This window comes from Falco cherrug, chromosome 2 (assembly GCF_023634085.1).
Source record: "Falco cherrug isolate bFalChe1 chromosome 2, bFalChe1.pri, whole genome shotgun sequence".
NCBI lineage: Eukaryota > Metazoa > Chordata > Aves > Falconiformes > Falconidae > Falco > Falco cherrug.
The window spans coordinates 28481250-28494605 of NC_073698.1; the positions used below are offsets into that span (position 1 = coordinate 28481250).

The following is a 13356-nucleotide window of genomic DNA, read 5'->3' on the forward strand; positions in this document are numbered from 1 at the left end:
AGTCTTTAAACAATGCTTGTTGAAGAGCCTTATGTTGTTGTGTTTTAGGTCAGTGATCCAGTGGCGGCTGAGTTCAGCTTGAATACCCAGATGTTCCTCCTCTCCAAAAAGACACTTTGGCTATCTGATGGCTCAATGGGCTTTGGGCAAGAAAGTGATGTTGCTTTCTCAGAAGGTACAATTGTGCACACCTCATGCATGTTTAATGTGTGTTCCACACTATCAGGGTCCTGTTTCAGTCAAAACAAGATAGGAGCAAGGGTTTGGGCTTGTTGCTTGTGTTCTTTTGCATTTGCCTTTCCAACCTGGCCATTTACATCAGAGTTGTTGGCCACTCTGCACTGAAACTGGTGTGTCTGAGGGTTACAGTGCTGGTACCTTTTCCCATAAACTGAGCACTTTATAAATGTTGGCTGATATGAAGAACATTCCTAGCTGATAAGTGAATATTATACAGTCTGTGTTGCATTTGAGTGTACTAGGTCTGGCTGGGATGGAGTTAACTTTCTTATTAGCAGCCACTACGGTGCCATGCTATGCATCTGTGGCTAGAACAAGGTTGATAACATGCTAATGTTTTGGCTGCTACTGAACAGTGCTTTCATCAAGGCTTTCTCCCTTCCCCCTGTCCTCCACTGAGTGGGCTGAGGTTGGAAAGATTGAGTCAGTTGACACATTTGTCGGTGGACCTAAGCAGTCATTTCATTCCTCTGCTTTCCTCACGTGCCTCTTTTGCGTAGAGTGCCAGCACCTTGAATGCATGACTGTCTTTTGTGTTGTATTTGCACAGTCTCAGTACTTGCACACTCTTGCACAGTACAGCAGGTATCTGGTCTCCCTTACAGTTGCTCCAAATTGTTGTAAAAGCAACACAATATCTCTCCTTTCCTTCTCCAGATTCTCAGCCTTCCCAACCACTTTCTGTCATATGTATCTGACCACTGCACACAGTACACTTTCCTTGCCTGCATAGCAACGGCCCAGGTTATTTGTACAGGTCTGGCAAGCATGTCTTATCTTAAACATTATCAGACAGCTGAAATGCAGTTACACAGTAGGGAGCCAAATCTCAGAAAATGTCTCTATGACTTTTCATAATGTTTATTTCCCTTGTACAGTATGCCAGTCTGACCAACTATAAACAAACTCTTATTCAGTGTAAACAGGATCCTACTGACATAAAAAACCCCATCTCTTCAACAAAGTGCATTGTCAGGAGGCCAAAACTTACACCCTGATCTGATACAGAGTTGTACATAATGTACATAATTATTTAAGTCACCTCTTGAATGAAGAACCCAGTATAGCCCAGAATTAAAGCAGCCCCTGAAGTGGTTCAGGCTACAGCGACAGCAAATGGCCTCCTACTGCTATCACATGGCCCAGAGTGCGTGGAAGAGTGTGCCCTGTGATTACAGCCTTTAACACACCCCTACAGGGGAAGCTGGGTAGCAAGGTGTCTTTGGATATAATCATAATCATATTGCACTGCACTAAGCTTCTTGGCTAGGTTTATTAACTCAGGCTTAGTACTGTGCTAAATGCTCCAGGGTAATAGGATGTGAACTGTGTACACTGTTTACAGGTGATATCATATATGGCCGGGTGATGGTGGATCCAGTGCAGAATCTGGGTGATTCTTTCTACTGTAGCATCGAGAAGGTTTTCCTGTGCACAGGAGCTGATGGATATGTACCCAAATACAACCCATCCAACACTGAATATGGGTGCCTTGCTGATTCTCCATCCCTTCTGTACAGGTTTAAGATTGTGGTAAGTGTTCTAATTCTGGGAGGATGCAAATATATATTTTTAATTTTTTTCTAACTTCTTTTTTATCCAAAACCAACTATTCTTTAAAATATTCTCAATGGCACCAAATTTTTGACTTGAGCTCCAGACTAATATGAACTGATCAAGGCAGTACTGTACCTTTCTTCCTCCTGGTTCTACTCTTAATTCTTTTGGGGACTTTAATCATTTAGAGTTTGGCCTAAGTTAGAATCCCAAAATAGACTCTTGCTCTGCATTGTCTATAGCCATTGACCATAGAGAGAGTCTTAGGACATGTGCAGGTTAAGGATTGGAATTTGTTTCATCTTTAGGCTTCCAAAATGTAGTGTATAATGTAAAGTTAGTCATCCAGGATGCCTCTGTAGTCAATAGGCAAAGAAAGATAACTCTAAAGCTGGCTTAGAATTCCTGATGTGATTTCCCTTGTGAAAATAATTCTAGAGTAAGCCTAGATGACTACAGACCTGATGCCCAACTTTTAGAGAGTTAACTTTAAGTAAGATGATTATTTAATTTGTATGAATGACTGTTAATAGAAATGAGAGGTAGCTTCTTTAAACTGAGAAATAGAGTCTTACTTTTATTTCATACCACATTTATATATCTTTTTTATTTCAGAAATGTAGCTAAGTTTGTTCCCTAGTGTTTCTCCCTCATATTTCAACAAAAACGCCTTCAGGCAAGAGATTAAATAGAAGTTAGTACAAGTCAGATGTGACCACAACTGCTTCTCATGTCTTTTCTTTTGATATTACACCAGATTGCATAAAATAGAATGTGTAAATTACACAATTTTTACATTGTGTATAAATATTAGAACTGTTTTCCCTAGAATAAATGAATCTGTGTTTTACAAACTTTTTTTCCTTCCGTGATCATGTAGGACAAAGCTCAACCGGAGACGCAAGCCACAAGCTTTGGAAATCTGCTTTTTAATGCAAAACTTGCAATAGATGATCCTGAAGCAATTCCATTAGTTAAACAGCCAGGCTCTGATGGATTTAAAGTAGATTCAACTCCTCTATTTCAGGTATGATTTCTGTAGCTTAGTAGCAAGAGTACTGAACCAAGAAAGGCTTCCTGTGTAAGCATTGTTAACGGTAAGTCATATTGAAGCCAACAGAAAGATTTATTCTGATTCCCATGACAGTCAAACAGGATTATAAATGCTTAAAAATTCATAGATAAAAAATTTGTAGCAGTTATTAAAAGATTTCTGTGGGGATACTATGCTTTCCTTTTGCTTAATTCCACAGTCTAGCCCAAAATTATATAGATGATTCTTATGCATTTCTTCTAAGAACTTGCTAAGTTTCTTGTTACACAGCATTGTTTTATTGCTTCCCATCTCACTTGTGAATGACAAAAAATAAAAGAATCATAAGCATTTATAGTGAACTTCATCAAAATCTAGTTTGATACTCAGCATTTTCTGTGCAATTCTTTTCTTGAGAACTTGCACATTGTGAAACATCTAAGCACTGGAAAGCCTAGAAACTGACAACTAAAGGGTGCAACTACTGTTTAATTAAATATAATCCTTCAACAGTGTGCATTGACCCCTTTAATCTATATAACTCAGCTAGGAATTGTCTATTCGTTATTTGTCTCTTTAGTATTTGCAAAACTACATGCAAAACTCCAGTGTATAAATTTAGTAGAAAAAATATTGAGGAGACTTTAATCCTGCTCCTGACCCCTTCAGTATTAATGGTCTCATTGTAAGCAGTGGAGTATTTAAGAGAACAGCCTACTTACCAATGTAAAAAGGGTTTCATAATTTGCCTCCCTGAAAATGAAATCTCATTTTTTATATGAAGAATCCATTTCCAATAATGCTGTGATTTTTGATCCTCATTCTCTCAAAAGAATGAGAATATGAAGGAACAACAGAATATCCTGAGAAAGACTTGGAAAAACAAGAGTAAAATAGAAAATGTGTTATTTCTTAGAATAACAGGACTTGGACTCAACCACTGAAATTATCAGCCAGCAGCTTTAAGATAGTATTCAGAGAATCCCACTGGACTTTGTGGAGGCCAGATTTATTATGTATTCAGAAAAGACAAGACAAATTAAAGGGAGATAGCATCATCTCACACAGATGGCAGGGAATCGTGCAATCACAGAATGGATGAGGTTGTCAGGGACCTCTGGAAACTGCCTGTTCCAACCCTCTGCTCAGAGCAGGCCACCTAGAGCAGGTTGCCCCAGGACCATGTCCAGTTGGATTTTCAATGTCTCCATCTCCAAAGATGGAGACTCCACAGCCTCCCTATTCCCATGTTCAACCATCCTCACAGTAAAAAACTGTTTTCTTATATTAAGATGGAAACAGAGCCACAGCCAGGGCCTAGTTAGCTGGCAGGTTGGACCTAGACGGTCCTTTTCTGCAGCCTGTCTACAGCTGAGGTTCTTTGTACAGCCATTGGCACTAACAGTACCAAAAAAAGCCAAAGCTATGGTTCTTCATCTGTACCTGATAGCCATAGAGTCTGGCCATGGAGAGGAGTGGAGACTACCCCCTCTTAAAATCTTGGCAGAAAACATGACTCTTCTGATGCACATTGGCACATAGAGGTGGGTTATCTGTGCATGATTTTAAAAATATTTGTCCAGACAATCAGCTCGGAACAGTGATTGAATTCCTCTGTGTATAGTGCTGTCCAGGTTGGGCATGTCTGTGTTTAAATACAAAAAAAAGTATTTGTCTTTCTAGGTGTCTTTGGGTAGGGAGTGGTATGTCCATACAATCTACACTGTACGTTCAAAAGAGAATGCTAACCGTGGAATTGGCAAAAGAAGCGTGGAGCACCAGTACCACTTGCTCTTTAGTGGTGGGAGCCCTGGAGCATCCACACAGAGACGTCAGAAGAGGGCAGCTGAGCAAGACCCAGAACTCGCAAAAGACATTGGTGTAGAGAACAACAGAGGAACAAATATACAGCACATAGCACTAGATCGCACCAGCAAGAAACAGGTTCCTCAACGGGAGATTGCAGTCAATGGCATTCTCCCCAGAGAACTGAATAACCAAAGTGAAGGGGTCAGCGTAGTCACAATCATTGGTGGAGCTGCTGCCGTTTTCCTTGCCATCTGCTTGATTGCAACCATTGTTTTGCTGCTAAAATGGAAACAAAATTCTGAGAAGAAGGAAGCCACAAAGGAGTCAGGCAGCAATGAACCAATGATGCTACCGTATAATTACACCAGTGACAGCTCAGAGGTTTGATTCCAAGACTGCAGGATTCAAGCCAGAGTCTCCAGAGTGCCTCATAAAAAAACCTTGAACTGCACTTTGCTAGCAGCAGATCACAGTGACTGATGAGGAATAAAGAGTTCATATGCTTCTAGGTGTACTTGAAATTTTTCATACTGAACTCTTGCTGCCATTATCAACAATAGAAGAATCCATACTGAATCTCCCACTTTGCACGAAAGGTAATCCTGATGTCCCTGTATCATGCACTAATTTTAAGCAGCAATTCAAGGAACTGCATTGTAAGGGAGAGAATTTTGTTTTCTTTTTGTATTTTCTGACATTTCATAAAAAGTATCCAAAGGTGCTATATATCCTGTCTACAATAAGAGAGGAAATCTGTTTCTTTAGAAACACAAAATACTTGAGAGGAGGAATCCTTACACCCTTTATATTTTGTACTGTTTCTCACAAAATATTCAGTGTCGACAATTAGTCTGAAAGGTGATGAAATGCCTTAGGCATGAATCCTCCTCCTATAAGCGTTTGACTTCACTTAAGCTATACCAGTGATTTTTTTATTATTTTTTTTTTTACTTATGTGTAACTGAATTTTTTTTCAAAAGACAGCTAGATTAGACAGCATGGCATTATAAACAGTTGCATGTCACAGGATGTAATACCTACTCTTTTCTGCAAATTCTTATTCATCTATTTAATCTGAGACATTTTTTTCTTATTTATGTTTATATAAAGCCAAAGAATGCAACAAATCCAGAAAAAAAAATCATTTTTCACAGAAACTGGACACTTATGTCCTCTTAAGTTTATAATGGATCATGGAAGTGTTGTAAAGTAAATTACATTTCTTAGTGCATATCCACAGCTGGGAAATGCAAACATTAGTATTTCAGCACCTAGAGAAGATGATAGAGTTAGATTCAAAATGCAGAGGACAAGGTTCTGCCTGAACTGAGCCTAGGAATCACGATACTGAATCCAGCATGTGATTGTCAATTGCCATATTAAATGGCAACAAAGTGAAAAAAACATTAACATTTGATAGAATCAAGTAGTATTTATTACTGCATAATCACAGCACATCTTGACAAACATGCTGGGGCATTGTTGGGCATTTTTTAATGAGTAACTACTCTTGCAAGAGTAACTCTAGTTTTCTCTCAGTGTTCTTGATTTAAATACCATCATGTCCCACAGAAATTTTGATCAGCTGTGTCCCATGTCAGTTCTTATCCAGACAGGACCTGTTCTGTCCCAAAAGAAATCCTGCCAAATGCTTGGCTATGAAAGCTATATAACCTTCAGGACAGATAGTCCCATTTGTCACACTAACATTATAGATGAGTAAGTCCTTTCAAGTCATAGAGTCATTGAACAGTTTGGGTTGGAAAGGACCTTAAAGATCATCTCGTTCCAACCCCCCTGCCATGGGCAGGGACACCTTCCACCAGAACAGGCTGCTCAAAGCCCCATCCAGCCTGGCCTTGAGCATTGCCAGGGATGGGGCAGCCACAGCTTCTCTGGGCAACCCATGCCAGTGCCTCACCACCCTCACAGTGAAGAATTTCTTCCTTATGTCCAATCTAAATCTACCCTCTTTACATTGAAAGCCATTCCCCATTGTCCTGTCCCTGTACAACCTTGTAAATGCCCCTCTCCAGCTTTCTTGTAGGCCCCCTTTAGGTACTGGAAGGTTGCTATAAAGTCTCCCTGGTACCTTCTCTTCTCCAGGCTGAACAACCCCAACTCTCTCAGCCTGTCTTCATAAGAGAGGTGCTCCAGCCCTCTGATCATGTTTGTGGCCCTCCTCTGGGCTCACTCCAACGGGTCCATATTCCTCTTGTATGTTGGGAACTCCATTGCTGAACACAGTACTGCAGGTGGGGTCTCACAAGAGCAGAGTAGTGGAGGACAGTCACCTCCCTCAACCTGCTGGCCACGCTTCTTTTTATGCAGCCCAGGATTTGGTCACCTTTCTGGGCTGCCAGTGCATATTGCAGGGTCATGTTGAGCTTTTCAGCCTCAACACCACCAAGTCTTTCTCTTCAGAGCTGGTATCAATCCATTCTCCACTCAACCTGTATTTGTGCTTGGGATTGACCTGACCCATGTGCAAGACACTTGGCCTTGCTGAACTTCATGAGGTTCACACGGGCCCACCTCTCAAGCCTGTCAAGGTCCCTCTGGAAGGCATCCCTCCCCTCCAGGGTGTTGACTGCACCACACAGCTTGGCGTCATCAGCAGACTTGCTGAGGGTGCACTCAATCCCACTGTCATGTTGCCAACAAAGTTGTTAAACAGCACTGGAGTTAATGGAGTTGTGAATGGATCTAAACTATATAAAAGATACAAAATCTGAATCAGGTGTTGAGGCTGTTGCTAGAATACCTGTTCCCATTCATTATCTTGTGGTGGTGGGCGTGGGCAGCCCCCAAACTCTCTTCAGCTGCAATACACTTGGCAATTGGTATTATGGGCACCACGCTGCAGAGATCTGAGTTAGCTAAGCAAAAGCCAACTTGAAAGCAGCCTGGCTGCAAGCACACAGTGCTGCCTCTGAACTGAAAAATCCATCCAAAAGGCTTCCTGGCCTGGCTGTGGTGCTCTGCCAGTACAGCTAGACCTGACCCAGTAATTCTGTGCAATCGCTCTCTGAGCCATAAGGGCTCAGAAACATTGAGGTCTACTAGCCTAGGAATAGCTGTGCTATGATTCATGGTACGGTGTGAATATGCCCACAGAGGGACTCATGCTGGTATCTCATGCTCTGGATTTATATTGTTAGCACTTCACTCATTTAATAAGATTTAACCAGTTTTTCACCAAACGAATCAGGTCAGAATCTGTCCTACCTTTTCTAGGTTTTTCTGAGGGCTGTGATTCAGACTGCTTAATTGAGGGATGTTTGCAGCAACCTAAGGGTCAAACTCCATTACTAAAATCATGCAGTCATCTTTTATTTTAATTAATCTGGGTTCTAGCCCAAAACAATTATCCGCAAGATGTGCCCAGTGCATTAGACCTTTTCCCTAGTCACCTGACATTAATTTACTCTTTTAATTAAGTTCCTGGTTTTGTGATCCATGTATTATGTGTGCAAGATTGATCAAAGACTTAACCCACAGATGCTTTTTATATTCAGTTTAAGTTCACCACTAAGTTGCAAATGTAACATAAGATCAAATTTGCCTTTTTTCCTGTGTGTGAAATAATTATGATAATGAGAAATGCAGAATCTGTCTCCTAGAACCTGCATGTTTTGATAGTAACAGTCTGATTCCACAGCAAAATGGGACACATGTAAATAATAGAACATTTTAATATTTATAAAATGCCTGGTTTTTATAAGCAGAGAAGATCGTTTTAAAAAAAATATATTTATAATACAGAAATTAGGTGTTTATCAGTAGAGCTATTTTTCTGCTTTTGAATTTTAACAGACTGAAATATCATTAAAGTTGCTTTGCAGGCAAATCTTTTTATTATTATTATTTCTTTTTATAAAATCACATCAAAACCATGTGTTCTACAAGCCAAGCATTTAGCGCGATAAACAACTTGATCACTGTTTTGAATAGCATCTGATTACAAGTCTGTAAAATGTTTAGGTTGATGGAGATTATCAGGCTAACGTTTTCCTAACAATATATAAAATAACAATGCAAACTGGTGATAACAAAATAAAACACAAAGCAAACATTGAAAAGCTGAACAAGCATGAGTGAGATTCATGAGTCAGATACCAAAGTCCTCTGTCTGGAAAAAAAATCCCAACGTTTTCAGTAAGGCCTGCTGGATTTGTCCCATTCCTAAGAAACTGGATTTCTTACAATTCAGTGAACTATAAATACATCTGTAACACATGCCTTTTTTTATTATGGCTTCAGGGTTTTAGATTTCAGCAAGATGTTTTGGAGGCTTATTAACATTTTCTCTTCTACTTAACAAGTGGCCTTGTTTTACTAACCTGAATAAGTGCCTCATTCCCAGTTATGTGCACAAATATGTTAATATTTATCTATCCATGCAATAAACTGAGTATATTTTATATATATATATTTAATCTATTTCCAGATTTTGTATTCAATCCTCTTTTCCCTGGAGATGCTTATTCTGCTAGCAGTAATACCATTTGTTAAACCATTTATACAATAATTACTGTGTTTAAATTTGTTATCAAGCTGTCAAAAATCTCTCCATGCATATTTATTTGGAACAATTTTTTGCTTATGTCTATGGCTGTGATATTTGGCATTTGTATAATGAAAAAATAAAACTACTTCTGTTTTGGTTACTGATCTAAAATTTGTGTATGAATATCACACTGTGGAGAGGGGTCAGTAACGCAGTGTTAAGGAAAACTAGTTTGTCACATCAACAGAACATAAACTTACTGCTGTGTTTGCAATAAATCTCACTGCTTTGTTCCTGAACTGATTGCTTTCTGGTCATGAAGTGTTCAGCGCAGGGGTAGGTTTTTAATCATTGTGGTTGCAGTCATGGCTCAGAGAGGGATTTCCCTTTCCATTCCAGACCATCAGAAAGCTCTAGCTATCTGCAAGTCCTTTGTGGGCTGGATTGCCATGTTCCTGTGTGCTGGCAGGGTTTATTGTACTAGACTCATTGACAAGTGAAGGTGAGCCTGCAGGAAGCAATTTTCTTGTTCCTGCAGCACTGATGTTGCTGTCAGTTGTTTCTTGTGCCAGCTCATTAGTTTTTTCCCAGTAGCAAATGTATCGGTTAGAAATCTATGAGATGTAGACATGGTGAAACTGTTATATGTATACACACACGCACGCGCGCACACACACATGGTGCAGAAAGAAAAAGCGGCTCTGAACCTTTCCCCTCTCACCCCACCCTTTGCAAACTTGCAGCACTGGTCTCTGATTTCTGTGTGAACTCAAGCAATCACCCGCCTCCTTCCCTGTCGGAAAGGCTATGCTTATGGCTAGTCACACAAGTGATACAGTATATTTACCAACTGCTATCAGGAAGGATAAAGTAGCAGGCAGTGATTCCTGCTTTGCTCTGTCTGTTCCCTTCTACTACCTAAACTTGCTCATGCGGATTTCACGCTTAGCAGTTACACAGACTGAGCTGAGCCATCCGCTCTTGTTATCTGTGAGCTCTGTGCTGTGATTTCTACCAGGGCAAATCAGATCAGAATTGTTTCTGTCCTGCTCCAAGACAAATAGCTATATATCATGTAAACGAATAATCTGGACACAGGACTATAGCACTATCAATAAATCAAAGGACATTAATTTCCCGCTCTGAGATCATCCACAGCGATGGAGTCATGTCCACGTTCATTTTGACACTTAGTGAAATTCTGATACTGCTAAGGTGGGCAAGCATGTTCCAGCAGGTTCTGGATGATTTTCTCCACAGCCCGAGGCTGGTTACATTTCAGCATTTATATGACTCAGGGTTTTTAAATGCATCCTCACTGTCTTTTAAAAGAATGACTCAGGTCCTACACCAAAGGAATTCAGCTCCTACCCCTGAATGCTTTAGCTTTGAAAGCTGTGCAGTTAATTACTCTCAAGTGATTGGCTGTTTGAGTGTTGGTGTTATTATTTATCTCAAGAGATAATCTGTTAGAATTTTGCTTGCACTACTGTTGCTTTGGTAAGTAACCACTGACTTGCAGTAAAAATGAAGGGAACTGGAAGATTTGGAAGTGATGAGTCTTGTTTCAGTTCACGGCCAATGCTCGGGCATGCGCTGGGTTCCTGCTCTGTCCTGTTACCTGCATTTTCATGATACAAGTTTTCCTGAGTGTTAATTTACATGTGAAGCACAAATCTGTAGGTCACCAGTTAAAGTGCACCAGTTAAACTAATGCAACTGGAAGATCAGGTGTAACAATTGTCACCTCTAGCCTCTTCTTGGCCGTTTTTGTAGCAAAACCTCTTAACAGAGCTACCACGGAAGACAAAAGGAAGCGTTCTGGATAAGTGCATGGTGTGCCCACCTCTTTAATAACAAGTTAATATCTGCCTTTCTTCCTCTTGCATTCCCATCCATAAAAGCATATAATGGAACTAAATGAGACAGCAAATGACAAAAAGAATGACAAAAGGTAAGGAATGTCTTCCCCATAAGGCGAGATTAAATAGATAAGATTCTTCCACTCTTCAGCCTCAGAAAGAAATACACAAGAGAAAGTATTATAGAGGTGCATTAAATCCTGGATGTTATAGAGGCAATGAGTAGGGAAAAAAAGTATTCACTGTTTCTTGCAATATTTCAGTTTCTACCAAAAAAATTTGCTAGCTACAAGGATGAAACAAAGTAGGCAATGATTAGGGAAAAATAGTATTCACTGTTTCTTGCAATATTTCAGTTTCGACCAAAAAAATTTGCTAGCTACAAGGATGAAACAAAGTAGGCAATACCTAATTATCCAACCTAAAATTAAAATTGCAAGACTCATTACTGAAGGATGATGTGTATGCCAAACTAAAAAAAGAAGTTAAATTCATGGAAGAAAAGTCCGTCACAATCAACTATTTGCTTCAACAGCTAGTTTAGAAATCCCGGACCAGAAACAGCTGAGATGATTCAGAACATAAATCAAGCTGTTCATCTTCTTTCCTTTGTCTTCCTCACAGCTCCTGCTGGGCTCTGTCAGAGGCAGATCACCCAACCCAGAAGAGCCACCCATGCCCTTACAGTTGTACAAAGAGCTGCCAGACCCAGGCTTGGAACTGATGAAATAAAGTACAAAACCCGTAATCTGGCAGGTTTTTTACTGGGGTAAGAGGGAATGAAAGTTTCCATTTGTCAGCACCCTAGGTCTCTAACAGCTGGCTTACCTGCACCTCACATCTGCCTAGACCTCCTGCTGGGGACCGCTTGAAATGGTACATGAGTCTATAGCTTCTTGCTGGCACATATCCTGTGCCTATGATCTGGCCAGAATGAGGTAAAGCATCTGGAGAGAGGAAAATAGGGGCAGAGGTAAAAGATACTGTTGAGTTTATTTACCTTTTGAACATGCTTTATTTATTCTCTGCTGTTTGTAACCAAAGGTTAAAAAAAATATTTCTCGGGCTATCAAGTGTCTCTTTCACTGATGTATTTTTTTCTTATGTTTCTAATGGCACCAAAATGATCCTGGCAAGAAAGAAACAAAAATACCAAATTCTTTAAAAGTAGTAGTAGTAGTAGCTCATGGGGATGTGGCTGGGCTTATCTTCCATTTCTTGGCATGAGACTTGGATTGAACACAGCAATCTACATTGTTCCCCACAGGGACAGGTCCCCAGTATCGTCAAGTCTGTGAAACAGGCTGGAGTAGGATCTGACTAATCGTTCAGAACAACAAAAGCCCCTGTCTTTGGGGACAAAATTATGCTGATATGTCAGGAGGTTGGCTTCACAGGAGATGTCTTCCTGTACATCACACAACAGTGCCACAGACCACCTCATTAATGCTGTGCCTTGCACAGTCTCCTGGAGTCAGGATTCCTGGCCTCCCGTTGTCAGGATCTCACAACACTCCCAGAAGGAGGAAGGGAAAGATTTGTTTCAATCCTCAAAGAGCATCAACTGGAGAGAGATTTGTAATGGCTTTATGGGCATCAGCAGCTGCCCATGCATCACACATAGAGCGACATTCATGTGCCCAGAGCTTAGCAGAGGTGCCACGTGATGCCCTCAATATCCCATGCAACCCTAATGCATCACAGTGTACAGTATGGCACAGGTGCTCTCGGGGCTCCTCTGCACCCCAGGAGACTTTCCATTTCAGGTTGTAATGTCAACCACCAACTCACTATGCTGCATGGGGATGCGCTCATTTGTGTCACATCTCCCAAGACTGCAGAGGCAAGTCTCGGTAGACCATGTTCACTCCACCTAAACTCCACTGAGATCCTAATTTAGGTGAACTTTAGTGACAAGGGCCAAAAAAAGCCTGTTTATGGACTACATCACAATGGGCACAGACACCTAAAAGTTGCTGAACAGAAGGGCAACAGACAAGTGAAGTTTTCACTGATGATTAAGGGCCTACCTGCTGCATTTTGGTTGTAGGAAGAGCTTGGTTTGTTGCAGTGATTCTGCAGATATCAGGCTGTGCACCGGGACCTAAACCCACCTGCAGCAAGTACCCAGAGTGGTGCGTGGCTACAACTGCTAACTTAAATGCTTTTAACTGTACTGGCATCTCAAAAAATACGAGTTTCATAGGCAGAACCCACATCTTGCTTTTTATGTAGCCAGGCTAAATGTAAGCAATTCGATAATTGCTTTCCCTTGCTGACAGGTTTTTTTTCTGAACTAGTTGTACAGTTAGACAGCTTGTCCAGGAAATTCAGATTCTGTTATC

At 40.6% G+C, this 13356-nt stretch overlaps 1 protein-coding gene across 1 annotated transcript in view; it reads left to right on the forward strand.

The window, feature by feature from the left end:
- Positions 1–9448, forward strand: part of FREM2 (FRAS1 related extracellular matrix 2) — a 143135-nt gene extending 133687 nt beyond the window's left edge. Inside the window, exons 21-24 of the mRNA XM_005446531.3 lie at positions 49–175; positions 1586–1773; positions 2678–2824; positions 4514–9448. Coding sequence (XP_005446588.2) covers positions 49–175; positions 1586–1773; positions 2678–2824; positions 4514–5026 — 975 coding nt within the window. The 3' untranslated portion in view covers positions 5027–9448. The remainder of the gene's footprint in view (positions 1–48; positions 176–1585; positions 1774–2677; positions 2825–4513) is intronic.
- The last annotated feature ends 3908 nt before the right edge of the window (positions 9449–13356 follow it).